Below are 14,657 nucleotides of genomic sequence, written 5' to 3'. Positions count from 1 at the left end.
ATCTAAACTCTAATCATTCTAAGCTACTGCTGTTACAGCTGTGCTGCATAATTAGTACATACATGTAAACTTAAAAAAAAGTGCAGCATACTGTATATATGTATTTACATGCAATATAATGTGTATGCACAGTCAAACTGTAATAATAATTCTACCTAATAAAACTGAAAAAGGAAAAAAAAAAAAACACCTCACTTACCTTAGCTTACTTTTCTATGATGGACTTGCAGTCCTTACAAATTTTGTTACTCAGTACATCAGGGCTTTCATGACCAGGGATTTATTAAGATGAAGAAGAGATTTCTAAAACATTACCTAGTCAAATACATATTAATACCTAGTTCCAGATTAGTAACATCTTAATAAGAAAAAGTTATTTTGTTTCCATTATAACAGAGTTTTAATAGAAAACAGATAGGTGGTCCCAAGTCCCCAATTCCATTTCTAGGTTTAATTTGAATGTTTGTAGTAAGCATTGCATTACCTAGGGGAAGCAATTTTACTCAATCTATAAAAATTCCCCTTAACCACTTTATATGAATGCCTTTCATTTTTGAAAATGAAGACAAAGAAAGATATAGATGTTTCATGATTTTTTTTTTTGCCTTTACAGTACCTCAGAAATCTCAAGACAGTCATTTACTTAGAAACAACAGAAGACAAAATGAGAAGCCTTGATTATGGTTCTTTCTTCTGTATATAGTATGACTCTGAATGTCACAAAGGATAACGCACAGTACCATAAGCATCATTTATATACATTTATAGAAATATATCCCATTTAAAATGTAAATCAGCCCATTTCCATGCACATATCTATATATATTAATAGAAGAGTTTCATTCATACAAGTTTTCCTTAAGCACTCAAAGTGAATATTCCAGGCCTACTAGACTCTTAAAAAATGCTTACCTTGATGATGCCCTTGGTTGTCTGAAATTTGTTTTTCAGCACTTTTTTCATTAATACTCCTTGGTGAGGAGGGATGGACCAGAGATGATCGGCCAGAAGACTGTGGTGTAGTTCCAAAGTCAGATGAACAATAAGAGTAATAGTACTTGCCTGCCTTACTTTCTTGATCAGTATCTGGACTTCTTTCTCTTTCCCCCATGGCTTTGAAAAACAATCTCTATTCACATAATTTTACAGATTCTTTTCTTCAGAAAAATCCATGACAAGCCTGAAGAGCACTTTGTAGAATCTTCAGATCCTCGTGATAATATTCATATCTGTGCAATCTGCTTTCTCTATATATCTGCAGTCCACAATTCACATTGGTGACCAGAAGATACACTTTTTCCCCTACAATTAGGGAAAAGGGAGTGAAACTCATCATATTTCATGAAATAGATTTCTACAGTTAGTTACAATGAAAACACTAACAGCAAAATAATATACTGCTTACAAGTGAAAAAGAGGCTATAAGTTCTATAATTTCATTTGTATTTTCACACAGTGATCTACAGTATTTGGAGAAATGACAGACTGTCATAGTCTAGACAGAGAACATATAAAGTACCTGAATAAATGTTAACTGAATTTGACTCCCTTGAATCTTAAGATTTGTAATAAACACAAATGCTGATTTTTAACAAGTGAATAGTGATCAAATTACCAGGTGCTTTTTCTTTGAGGGGGTAAGGTGGTAGTAAAGGACAAGCCTGCTCGCAAGAACAAAGGAAAATATCTAAGACTGACTACATAAAAATGTAAAGCTAAAGGATGTAAAAAAATTAATCAAATTAAAGCACTTGATGAAAAATATCTCCAACAGGACAGAACAATAGTTACCATCCTTTACAATAAACAAATACCTCATACCACCCCATAAGAAAAATACAAGGTGAAAGTTAAGTGGGCAAATACATGTTAAGACCCATAGCAGGCAATACAAACAACAGCACATAAAAATCTTCAGCCTCAGATACCATTTTTCAACCTAACAAATTATCAAAAATTTATCAAAATAACAATACTTCCAGCATTGCTATCAAGAAAAGATTGGGAAAAAAGTCAGCAAAATATATTAAAACTTTAATTATGTTTTTAACCTATGATCCAATAATTCCTTTCTTGAATACCAAGAAAATAACCCTAAAAACAGGGGAAAAGTTATGCACAAGTGTTAATTTTTTTAAATTATTTATTTACTTATTGAAGGAGGGAGGTAATTAGGTTTATTTATTTATTCATTCATTCATTTAGATGGAGGTACTGGGGTCTGAACCCGGGACCTCGCGCATGCTGGGCCTGCACTCAACTACTGAGCTATACCCTCCACCCTACAAATGTTTAATGCAGTACACCTTTTTTTTTTTTTTTTAAAGGAAGCAATCTAAATGTCTAGCCACTGTAAAATAATTAAGAAATTAAGAAAAGTATTATAAAAATCAATGCAGCATAATATCATGCAGCTGTTAGAAATGTTTACAGAAAGTTTGTGTTATCAAGGAAAATGTTCATACTATTATGGTAAGGAAAAAATTCAAACTGGTATATACAATGTGATCTCAACTACACATAGTCATTGAAAAAATACTGAAAGTACTGAGTACGATTTTTAACTGAACTCAGGAACTGATAAAAACTGTAAAGCAAGGTATACATATGCACCAAAATAGCGTCTGCTGGGCAACATGAATTTTAGACAATTTTATCTGTCTCTTAATATATTTTTATTTTCTAATAAAATGAACTTGGATTAACTTTATAATCAGAATAATTGTTTTTTAATATTTAGAAGAAACAAAAAGCCCACTGATGAAATTCGTGTTCAAAACATATTGGTTCTAGTAATAAATGGAAAAAGACATGAGGAAGGCAACACTGCTACTATTCACTGCAGCACTATTGTAGTGGTAAACGACTAAAATCATCACAATGACCATTGATCGGGAACTGGCTACATACACTGTAAACACCCACAATGAAGCACAGTACTATGAAACCATCAAAGGAATGAGGACTGTCTCTGTATATCGTCTCTGCAGTCTGGAGAGATCTCCAGCATATATTAAGAAAAGGAAGGGGGGGAAAAGCACGTAGACTATGCTACCATTATTCAAAGAAGGAGAGTTATAAAGGTACATACATAACTTTTAATATTTAAAAAAAATAGAAGAAAAAACTAAACACTTAATGAAAAAAAAAAAGGGTTCTCTAGGGCAGGGCTGTCCAGTAAGTTTGAGCAAGAGGGAAATGTTCTAAAATCTGTTCACTATGATAGCCAGCCACATGCAGTTATGGGCTCCTGAAATGTGGCAAGTGTAAATGAGGAACTAATTTTTACGTTTGTTGAACTTTAATTAAGTTTTAAAAGCCATGTGTACTGTGGCTAGCTGGCTGGACAAGACTGCTGTCAAGGAAGGGAGGAAGCGGAGTTCAAGGACAGGGGTAGGAGGTAAACTTCTTCATCTATAATAAACGCAACTTTAGAAATCATAATTTTTAGAAATTAAATTTTTAAAAAGCATCTTACAAAGCAAAAGAAAATGAAACAAATCATTCTAACTATATACACAGTTGGTGACAACATCACACAGATTAACCAGTTCAAATGACTTTGAAACACAATCCCTAGTGAGATATATCCTACTGACAAAAAACGTACAAATTTTTTCTAAAAACTATTTTCAATAATCACATTGTTGGCACTGTTATTCTCACACTGCTACATGTGTACTGTAAGATAAAGCAAATGAATAATTGTGTTGGTGCAGTTAGGCATTAGAATTTTCAACATAGGAAGAAACAAATGTAAGCCAATATGAGTTGCAAAATTCTGGAGTCCAAAATGTGAATCTGGAGTATCAGTATGAATTTATGAAGAGTTTTACATTAAAAAAAAAAAAAAAACAAACAAACCTACTTCCTAGCTCTGTCCATTGAGAAATCCTAGAAACAAGGTAGCAACAAACATTCCTAGCACCCCAGATGTGGTATCATTTCCCTTTAAAAGTAACTAGAGCTCCTCAAAATGTCTTATTTCACACCTAAGGGAGGAAACATACAAGATGAACCTAAGTCTCTAGAAATTTGGTCATTCTAGAAAGCAAGAAAGCTCTCAGACACTAAGTTGATTATATGGCATTAAGTAAGAATAATTTGTTTATATACATGTAGCAGAAGTAGCTCCCTGTGACCTATCCTAAGTCAGGGATGCCACCTAACTTTTTCTTGCAAAGAGTAAGAGTTCACAAAACATTACCAGCCAGTCATCTCCTATGCACCAACACACCAGATCTCTCGCTACCCTCTGCCCCAAATACATGCATGGTTTTTTTCTTTTTTAAAGAAAATGTCCACTGCCCCATTATCTGAGCTCTGTTCCCTGGAACAATTTTAGTGGCTTATACTTTTATGCTTGTACTATTTCTTGATTTAGCAATTTCAGATGATGAAAGATGAGGATTTAACTCATACTTCATTTTATTTATTTTTTGTTTTTTTAACATTGTTTATTGATTTATAATAATTCTACAATGTTGTGTCAAATTCCACTGTAGAGCCCAATTTTTCAATTATACATGAACATATATATATTCACTGTCACTTTTTTTCTCTGTGAGCTACCATAAGATCTTGTATATATTTCCCTGTGCTATACAGTATAATCTTGTCTATCTATTCTACATTTTGAAATCCTAGTCTATCCCTTCCCACCCCATACCTCATCTTAAATGGTTGCAACATACAACTACATGTTAGTTATGCAATTTTTTCCTTAGAATTCCTAATTGTCCTTTTTTCTTATTGGGTGGAAAAAACATTCCTCTCATCATATCACTGATAACTACCAGCTTCTTGGTCATTCTATTTATAGTCTGACATCCATTATTCTTCCTCTTAAAGACATTTTTCTTGGAGATCAGTGAGTTCCTATTCTAAATTAAACCAATTACTTTCTACCTGCTACACCAGCGACATTCTGGAATTACTTTTATTGTACTTTTGAGTTAATCCACCACTGAGTAGCCCGTGTCAGTGTCTTTATTGGTTTTCATTGTCATTTTACTGTTCTCTATCCTCAAGTAACTTCTTCAGAAAGGGTTATCTGAGGTAAAAGTTCTGAGTTTTTATATGACTGAGAATGTCCGTATTTGCTTTATACTGGATCATTTTCATAGTTTTCAAATTTGAAGTCATTCTCTCTCCCAGAACTTTGGAGACACTGCTTAAATGCTCAGAGCTGCTTATGAGATGTTATACTTAATCTTTTATTCAACATATATTTTTTAAGTTCTCACTATGTAACAGTAATGAAAAAAAGAACAAAAAAATCCTTGTCTTATGGAGTTTACACTAGTTATGTTCCTCTGATTCTCATTCCTTTATAGGTAATCTTTTTTTTAAACTCCCTAGGAGCTTTTAGGATTTTCCCTCTTGTTATACTGAAATGTCACAATGATGTACATAGGTGTGGTTCTTTTTTATTGTGTTGCCCTTTTCTCCCCCACATCGTTTTAATCTGGACACTCCTATCTTTTAGTTCTAGAAATGTTCTTGGACTACTTTTTTGATAATTGACTCTCCTTTTGCTCTTTTTGAAACTTCTATTGGTTAAATAATAGACCAATTCTCTTTGTCTTTTTGTTCTAATTTCCAAAGACATTTACTTAATTTATCTTCCAAACCATTAAGGTTTTTTTTTGAATTTGTGCAAACAACTTAATTTCCAAGAACTCTTCCTTGTTCTTATTTTTAGTGCAGGAGGTAATTAGGTTTTTATCTATTTATTTAAATGGAGGCACTGGGGATTGAACCCAGGACCCTGTGCATGCTAGGCACACATTCTACCACTGAGCTACTACCCTCCCCTTGTTCTTATTTTTAAAAAATAATTCTTCTGTTCTTAAATAATGAAGCAATACATATTCTTTTCTCCAAGAACACTAAATAGACATTTTATTTGTTTTAAGGTCTCTGCTGATCCAGAATCTCTGCTTCAGTTATAGTTTTTCTGTTTATGTTGGGATTTTTATTTATACACTGATGGTTTTATTTCTTTGAAGATAATTGTTAGTCATCTATTGATATTTAAGAAAGAAGAAGAAGAATGAATGGAAATGATGTACACGTGAGCAAGGCTTACTAACAGGCACATTTCGCTTTAGGATGAACAGCAGAGACTCGGCCATTATGCGTGGACCTCCCTGAAAGCTAGCGATGAGGAGGGATTATCTCCAAACACAAATGTCCACCATGGCAACTCTACTTCTCCTTCAGTGTTATCTTTGTTTTTATTTCCAGAAGAAGTTACCTTTGTAGTTTTTGATGGGAAAGGCAGGGAATACTACACTGGCTGTCACTGCGCATGAACTTGGGTTGGAAAGGAGGCACAACTATTTCGTATATAATTTTTCAATTATTCTTCCTTCCCATTTTCAATTTTCCTTTCTCTCTTTTTTAAATCCCAAGATTCTCTGAAACTCTGTTGCATACCTGAGAACGTTTCTTTACTGCAGTTCCCTCTTGAATATCTCCGGACATAGTTCTCTCTGTTTTAATCTGTTTCATCCACCATTTCTCTTTCCTACTTCAGAAATGTGTTGTAATCTCTCACCTACGGACAGTACTCTATCATCCCTTCAGGGTTATAGGTTTATTCCCTTTCTTTCTTTAATATGATTTTAATGTTGTCTCCAAAGGGAGAGGAGACAATACGTATGGTCAAATCTACAACTCTGACAGCAAATACAGGTCATTTTTAAGCCAATTATTTCTGAAAATTATCCCCAACATTTTAAGCCAATTTGATATAAGGAATCACTTTTCCCAAATTCATGAAACTACAATTCATACACCTATTCAGTCATCAAATATTACTGATGACACAGATGCCATTTTAGACAATGAGGAAACCAAGATGAGCACGAATACACTATGAGTTCTTTTAGGGCACAGTCTGGCTCTTCCATCAAAGCAAGATGATTAAGGAAAACAGTCAAAATAAATTATGTATGCATCCTTTATATATTCCCTAAAAATATAACATGCTAATTACATAAGAACACTTTAAGAGTGATAACAAATTCAAGAATGGCCTCAGTAACACTAGAGAACATTTTCTTACCTTTGCCAGACTTCTGACTATTTAGGATCTATTCTGAAGTAAGATGGGTATTCCTAACCTACATATTCCATATTGTGTTACGATTCTTCATGACAACAAACAAGCCTTCCTTAGAAAATGTAGCAACCCAAAGATCTGAGCTTTCCTAGAGAATGGAAATGTAGACACTTGGGAAAGTTTTCTTTTATAAAATTAGCCCTTAGTCCTTGTAGAAACACCGTTGCCTGGCTGACAGTGCTGCCAGGCAAACAGGAAAACCAAAGTTAACAAGTTAAAGAAAAAAAGAAAACACACAAAATATCAGACCAAAAGATGAGAGGAAGAAATAAAAATGAGGTATGGCAACTATTAGAACAGTAACTAATAATTTTTTTTTTTACAAACTACAAACAAAAACAAATGAAGTACTATAGCTTAATAAGATTACGTAACAGCTTAGCACTGGAAAAAAAAAACAAACCCTTGTGAATCACTCCTTTCTTCACATAGTTTAAAGAAATCAAGACCCAGAAAAACAAAAGTGACTTATCCAAGATCACAATTTATCTAAGGTCATAGGACTAAGTTAATAAAACTTGAAATGGACAAGTTTTCTGACTTAGTTGAGGGACCTATTCAATATTTCAGTGTCGACAATCAGATGGGAACTGCGTCATCTTGAATGCCACCTCCTTCTGCAACTATCCCATACTGCTGCGCTCACTCTGCTAAAACTGAAGAAGCAGCTCTGCTCCTCTTTAGAGCTAAGCCTTTCACTGTCTTCTTTCCCATACCTTCTCTCCATCTCAAGGACTGTGCCCTCCCTACAGGATCATTCCTATCAACATAGAGGCTCTAATAAAGCTGTTGCTTGACTCCATGTCCAATTGCATCTGCAACCCAACTCCTCCACTCCAATTTTCCAATACACTTTTTGAAGAGTAGTCTATAATCTAGAACATTATCTCTACTTCCTTTCCAACAATGTTTTTCTCAGTCCACATTAGTCAGGTTTTCATCCCCACCACTGCCCTGAAACAGAATTGTCAAAATAGACAATGACATTCATCCTGGCAAAATCCAATAACTAATTTTCCACTCTATTTCATCCTTGACCTCACAGCAACATCTGACAAGACTAACCATTCCCTCCTTCCTACAACACCTTCTTTTCTTACTTAACTTCCATAGCCATCTGCTTTCCTGATTTTCTCACTGCCTTACTGGCTGTCTCTTCTCCATCTCCTCTGTGGAATCTGCCTCCTCTTCCTGAGCTCTAATCTTGGAATACACAAGGCACCACATATTTGGTCTTCTCTTCTTTATCTACACTCTCTCCTTAGGCATCTCATCCAGGCTTCATTTACCCTGCCTTCCGGATTCATATATCCACCTTCCTATTTGACAACTCCACCTGGGTATCTAAATTTAATCATTTCAACCTTACATGTCCAAAACCAAAATCATGATCTGTCCCCTTTCTACTCCCACTCTTTCCTGTTTTTTTATCTTTTAAATGGCACTTCCATCTACTAAATTATCCACGTTGCAAATATGCAGATTATCCAGGATCCCTTCTTAACCTCACATCCCACATCCAAACCATCTATAAAACCAGGTAGTTTTATCTCCAACATACATTCCAAATTTGATGATTTCTTACCATCCCCACTGCTAGTCCCCTGGTCCAAGCCACCATCTTTTCTCACTAGAACTTCTGCAATAGCCTAAGTGATATCCTTTCATTCTTGTTTCCCCAGTTAGAAAGAGCTATTTGACACAGAGATCAGACAGCATTACTCTCCTGCTTAATACCCTTCAATGGCTTCTTAGTCATCAGATTCCTTAACCAGACCTGCAAACTCCTAGCCCTTCTGCCTATCTCTCCATTCTCATGTCATGCCATGCTTCCCTTCACCTGCTTTTTCAGACACACTGGCCTTCTTTTGTGCCTCCTGCATGACAAACTTGTTGCCAACTCACAGACTTTGTACCTGCTGTACCTAGAGAAGGCCCTTCCCTTAGAACCTTACAAAGGTGGCTCCTTCTCTTCATCCTGTTCTCACCACAAATGTCACCATCTCATAGACTGCTCCCGTGGCAATTCTATTAAAGGGAGCCCAGTCACTCTATCTTACTACTCTGTTTTATTTTCTTCATAGACTTTGCTCCTATTGGGAATCACCTTACATTTACTATCTTCCTCTCCTATTAAACATAAGACCCATGAGAACAGAAATTGTATCTCTCTAGCTCACCACAGTAACCACAACACCATTCATTAATTTTTTTGTGAAATGAATGATTTTTCTACAATGCTATACCAAACAGAATATTAATAGTTTCCTTCTATAAAATGTGCCTTTCTGTTTTAAAGGAAATATTAAATCTTTCCTCTTTCAAATAATTGCATAAAACTTACTTAAATCTCTAAAATACCTAAGAAGGGAGAAAAATGAGCAAATCAAAGTTTTGCTCAGAGCTATTACCATCATAAAGTAGGAATATTCTTACTGGGTTAATTTTAAATAACAGAGAAGACCTAATAGGGCTTCAGACAAAATTAATTTTACCTGCAGTTACAACAATAATTTCTATTAGACTAACATAAACTGGTCACAATATTATTATGTGAATAAAATCATTTTTTTCTCTTAAAAGAAAAAAGTTATCTAGATCAACAGATAGAGCACTGAAGATTTATATTCCATGTATAGTTCTCCAGCTAATTTAATTCTTTGTGACAGAGAATGAATCACTTAACAGTTGTTCATCTGTTTCCCTTATTTGTACGGGAGTAACTAGATAAGAACAAAAAAGAAAACCTATCAGTCTTGTCCAAGTTCAATTTCTAAGAATTGCTTATCTTCTAAAAATGGCCAAGAGTTCTATTATGGCAATACTAGAAAGCTATCAAACCAGTACTTGTCATTTCCCAAAAATCGACTTTTATTTTAAAAGTCTCAAGTAGTACACATCACACATAATATGCCAGAAAGAAGTTCCATAAGCTCCTGCTGTACCAGAACTGCCTCCTTTATATCTAGTTTCAAATGAATCAGAAAGTAAATCTAAGCTATAGACTCCATGTATATAGAATATCATAATCATCATCTGATTCATGTGACTTTAAGAAAAGTTCTTAGTTTTAAGACAAAAAAAAGAACAACTGTATAAAACCGTAAAACTCAATGAACCATTAATTTCTTGTCATTTCCCTGTGTTCAGCTTCTCTGTATAAAACATTGTTACCTGGCTACCTCTGCTGCCAGCAAAAGAGCTCACACAACAGGCAACTAGATGAGTAAAATAAAAATAAACTAAGAGAGAATGATATAAATAAGATCTCTCTCCTCTATCCCCTCCCCAAATAATAACTGAAGATGAGGTAAAGGTAAAAACAATACTACTGCACTAAAACTGTGACTCCTATAAAGGAGGGGGAAAAAGTGATTAGAAACAAATAAAACTAATTTAAGTGTTTCCACTCCTCTACTTCTATGTTCCAGGGTATTTCTAAGTGTTTCCTTATCCTACATTTATTTACACAACACCTCCTTTTGCTTAAAAATCAAGCTCGTTTAGATTTTAAGTATGGTTTCCTAGACTCTAGATCAGATCACAGTAAACGCTAGACTTAAAATTTAAGGTATAATCAACTCCTTTTAAATAACATGTTGAAACAATGGGTCAAATTAAGGTATCTTAACTACAGTATGTATTCCCAAACTTCAGTCAGATTAAAACATCACAGAATATCTATTCATTCATTCATAAGGCATTTACTGAACACCTACTAAGTGTTAGGCTTTGAACTTTGAATGGAGCTGGAGATACAAAAATGAGACACAACTTATGTCCTACCATTAAGAAACTCCCAGCCTAGAAAGGAAAGAGAATGCAAGAGTATTAAATACTAATGATAAAGGGAAGTAAAGGAGGCTGAGTAAACTGAAAACTAAGATGAGAGGACAAGAGGCAGTTTGGGCAGGTTTCCAGAGATGAGAATACCTAAAATTGAGTCTTTAGGTAGTAGTGGAGGTTAGCATGATTTGGGTTGTGCACTTGTTTTGCTGGGGTGAGATGACAGATAAGGTTAACGGAAGAAGGCAGCTGGTGAGAGAAGATCCTTTTTCAGTAAGAAGAAACAATGTGAGCAAAAGTGAAAGGCATGAGATACACTGCAAATAGTTTACAATTGTGTCGTCCAATATAGTGACAACTGAGCACTGAAAGGTAGTTAGTCCGAACTGAGATATACTGTAAGTGTAAAATACACCTGGGATTTTGAAAACTTACTACATAAAGAAGAACATAAATTATCTCTTTAATAATCTTTTTAATATTCATTATGTGTTGAAATAGTATTTTGAATATATTGGGTTAAATAAAACATATTACTAAAATTAATTTCACCTGTGTGTATTTTCATACATGGCACCTGAAAAAAACGTTAAATTATTTACCTTGTTCACATTGTATTTCTATTGGACAATGCGGGTTTAGAATGACTGCACTGGCTAGGGGCAGTGATAAAGTAAAAATAAGTGAAGCAGGATTAAGTGGAAGAGATCATTACAGGAAGGATTTTTATGCCATACTAAGAAGTTGGTTGAAAATAAACAAAGCATCTTCGATAGATTTTAAATGAACAGATGTGACATTTACAAAAATCCATCTCTAACCCAAGAATTGGAGAGCAATAAGGCTGAAGGAAGAAGACCACCTGGTCTTGAAATCAGGTGACAAATGACAGCAGTTTGAATTAAGGTTCGGAAACTAGACATAGAAAGTGTAGAATGGATTCAGACATGTTTAGCGAGGAAAATAAACTGGACTTGGTGGCTGATGATATGTAGAGTATGAGATGAAAGAAGAACCTAAATAAATTCCAAAGTTTTGGGCTTGAAAAATTGGGTGAATATGGTACCATTCAACAGGACAGGTTTGGGTGGGGAAATGTGATGAATTTGCTATCAGACACACTAAGTATAGGATGTGTATGTGAAATCTATGCAGAAATACCAAAAATCAGCTATATAAATTTGTAGCTAACTCAAGAGTTCCAGGATGGAGATAAAATATTGAGACTACATTAATAAAATACAGATGGTGGAAGCCAAGACTACCAAAAGCCTGAAGATGAACTCAGCCAAGAAAAGAATACAGAATGAAGAGAAGACGGAAGACTGAATTATGAGGAAACACAATAATTAAATGGTGGACAGAGGAGGAGAATTCCATTAAGGAGATGGAGAACGACAGGCAGGAGAAGAACCAGGAGAGAGATTAGCATCTTTATTGTAACAGACCTCTACTGTGTCTTACAGAATTACGGTTCCATAACTGTTTAACAAAAGATATGTGACTCTAACAAAAGAAGAAAAATCCCTTTTCCAAAAAAGTCACAATTACTTTTTGATATCTGACATGACACTGTCAACTTAACAGAATCAAAACAATTTCCTATTATGTTTTTGGATAAACGTACAACTCAACATGCAGCAAAATCCTAAAGTGAAATATTTAGAATAGTAGTATAAAATTCAAATGTAGAACTACACAACTGGAAAAAACAGATTAAAGTAACAACCAGGCTAAAGACAGAGAGAAAGAAAAGAGAAGTTACAGAATTTCCAAAATTGTCTCCTTTTTTCAGTTTTACTGTTTTCCAAAATGTATGTAGCTCCCTCAACAACAACAACAACAAATCATCTGAATGATGAGTCTTGATCCCAAAGAGATACCTAGTCCAGGTTCCCAATCTGAAGGTAAAGGAACGTCATACACAAGGATGTGCCAAGTGTGCGTTGGGAGAGAGAGGAGCCAAAACTTTCTTCAGACTTTCAGAGAAGGCTCCAAGACTGAAAGATTAAGAAAATCACCAGTCAATGCAGCCCACTGCTCACACAAACCAAATGCCAGTAACAAATTCACTTTAACAAAACCATTCATTTTTTTCCTCATTTATGTAAGTATAGATGCAAACATCTCAATAAAATTAATACTCAGGACAGTATTTACTATTTCCATTCCGAAATGGACGGGGGGTGGGTGTTGATGCTTGTACCTAGCCAGTAATTTGTTACTAATTGATGTCTGTAATTTATCCAAGGCCACAAAGTGAATGAGAAGGGTTTAAGCTCAGGTGAGCTGGACCCATGCTCTTCACCACTGAGACGCTGTCCCTTGGTTCTGCCAACGTAAAACACCGAGTATCTGAGCAGCCACTCCAATCCATCTATGCCAAGAAGGCACATTTTTTTTGTCAACTCTTTCTTCCTCTCATCCCATCTCTGAAGGATGTGTAAAAAATTTCATAGCCTGCACCAACCAATGCGCCTTTCCACTCTAATCACAGCCTTCATTTCCTATTATTTATAATCCCAGATCTACCCAAAGCCTCACGGCCTCCTTCCCCATCTTCAGTGCCTACAGGCCTCTAGGATTTTCTAACTCCTAACCCATTCTCTAGATCCTCCTGAAATGCGCTCCCTGCCTTCTCTTCCTGATCCCCAAAATCAGCCCTTCCCCAACTCTTTCTCTGCCTAACCTCCCAATCCCCTACCTTTCGGTAGACCTCCCCTCCCTCGCGGGGCCTCTCTCGACTTATTTTCCTAGGACTTTCTTCTCCCCGCGTCCCCAGATCCTCCACCATCCCTAATCCTTTAACAACTCCACTCGCTACTCCCCGTCCACGAACGCCACCTCGCCAGCTCCCCCACGCCCGAGTCACAGTCCTACCTCGCACCCCTAACTCCCCGCTGCCTCCACGCCCACCCCAAAGCCCACCTCCAACCCGCTCCGGCCCCTCCTCAGGGCCGACGCGGCGCCCGCCTCCTTGCCTTCCTCCTCTCCGCGGTGCCTCGGCGTCCGGACGCCTAAGAGTGAGTGCCTGACTCCTGCGCGGGCTACGGGGGCTGCGGGGCGGGCGCTGAGGTGGCAGGGGTGCGGGAAGTTTGAATACTCGGCTAGGATAGGGGCGGAGACGACAGCTCCTGGGTGGCGGCGGCGCGGCGACCTCGGCTCCAGGGTAACGGAGGCGGAGGCCCAGACTGCACTGTGGAACGCCCGCAGCCAATGATATGCCCGCCCGACCTCCCATTGGCCTCTGTCGCCAGAGGGCTCTTTCTATTGGTTTCAGTGGAACTGGAAGGCGGAACGATGAGTACGAGAGAAGGCGGCCATTGGTTGAGCGCTCTGGCTGTAGCTGCGAGCGAGAGCTCGGAAGCTCGGAGAAGAGCCCCCAGCCCTTCAGGCTCCGCGGAGCCAGGGGCGACCGCAGAGCATCCAGGGCTCTGGATGATGGGAAGAGACGGGCACAGACAGATGGGAAAGGGGGTTCATGAATTGTAGAAATAGAGACTGCGTAAATGAAAACGTTGAAAACTGTCTGGAATCCTCTAATCGCGTCTTTGTCTTAACACTGAAATTGCTGATTTTCAGGAAGATGTGGAGTTAGGCAGGATGCTCCTGTCTTGAGGTTCTGGCTTTCGTGAATGCCGAAAGCGCCCTGAGTTTGGCTTGAAACTGATTGTTAGGTTTTGGAACGGGTTTGAGGTGGAATGACATTTGAAACATTTGCACTTTTTTTTTTTTTTGGAAA

General features: G+C 36.8%; 1 protein-coding gene across 2 annotated transcripts in view; it reads right to left on the bottom strand.

Annotated features, from left to right (window-relative positions):
• The window catches only part of LCA5 (lebercilin LCA5), a 42,232-nt gene extending 28,153 nt beyond the window's left edge, over window positions 1-14,079 (bottom strand). The window contains exons 1-2 of one of the 2 annotated variants that reach the window (XM_010997853.3): window positions 13,844-14,079; window positions 913-1,302 (exon numbers count right to left, since the gene is read on the bottom strand). In XM_010997853.3, the coding sequence (XP_010996155.3) occupies window positions 913-1,111 (199 nt within the window). In that variant the 5' untranslated portion in view covers window positions 1,112-1,302; window positions 13,844-14,079. Of the gene's footprint in view, window positions 1-912; window positions 1,329-13,843 lie in introns of those variants that run through there. The other variant, XM_064486927.1, reaches the window with a different exon arrangement.
• Window positions 14,080-14,657: the final 578 nt, after the last annotated feature.

The sequence above is a fragment of the Camelus dromedarius genome, chromosome 6, assembly GCF_036321535.1.
Source record: "Camelus dromedarius isolate mCamDro1 chromosome 6, mCamDro1.pat, whole genome shotgun sequence".
In the NCBI taxonomy this organism is placed as follows: Eukaryota; Metazoa; Chordata; class Mammalia; order Artiodactyla; family Camelidae; genus Camelus; species Camelus dromedarius.
This window is presented reverse-complemented; position numbering and strand designations above follow the sequence as displayed.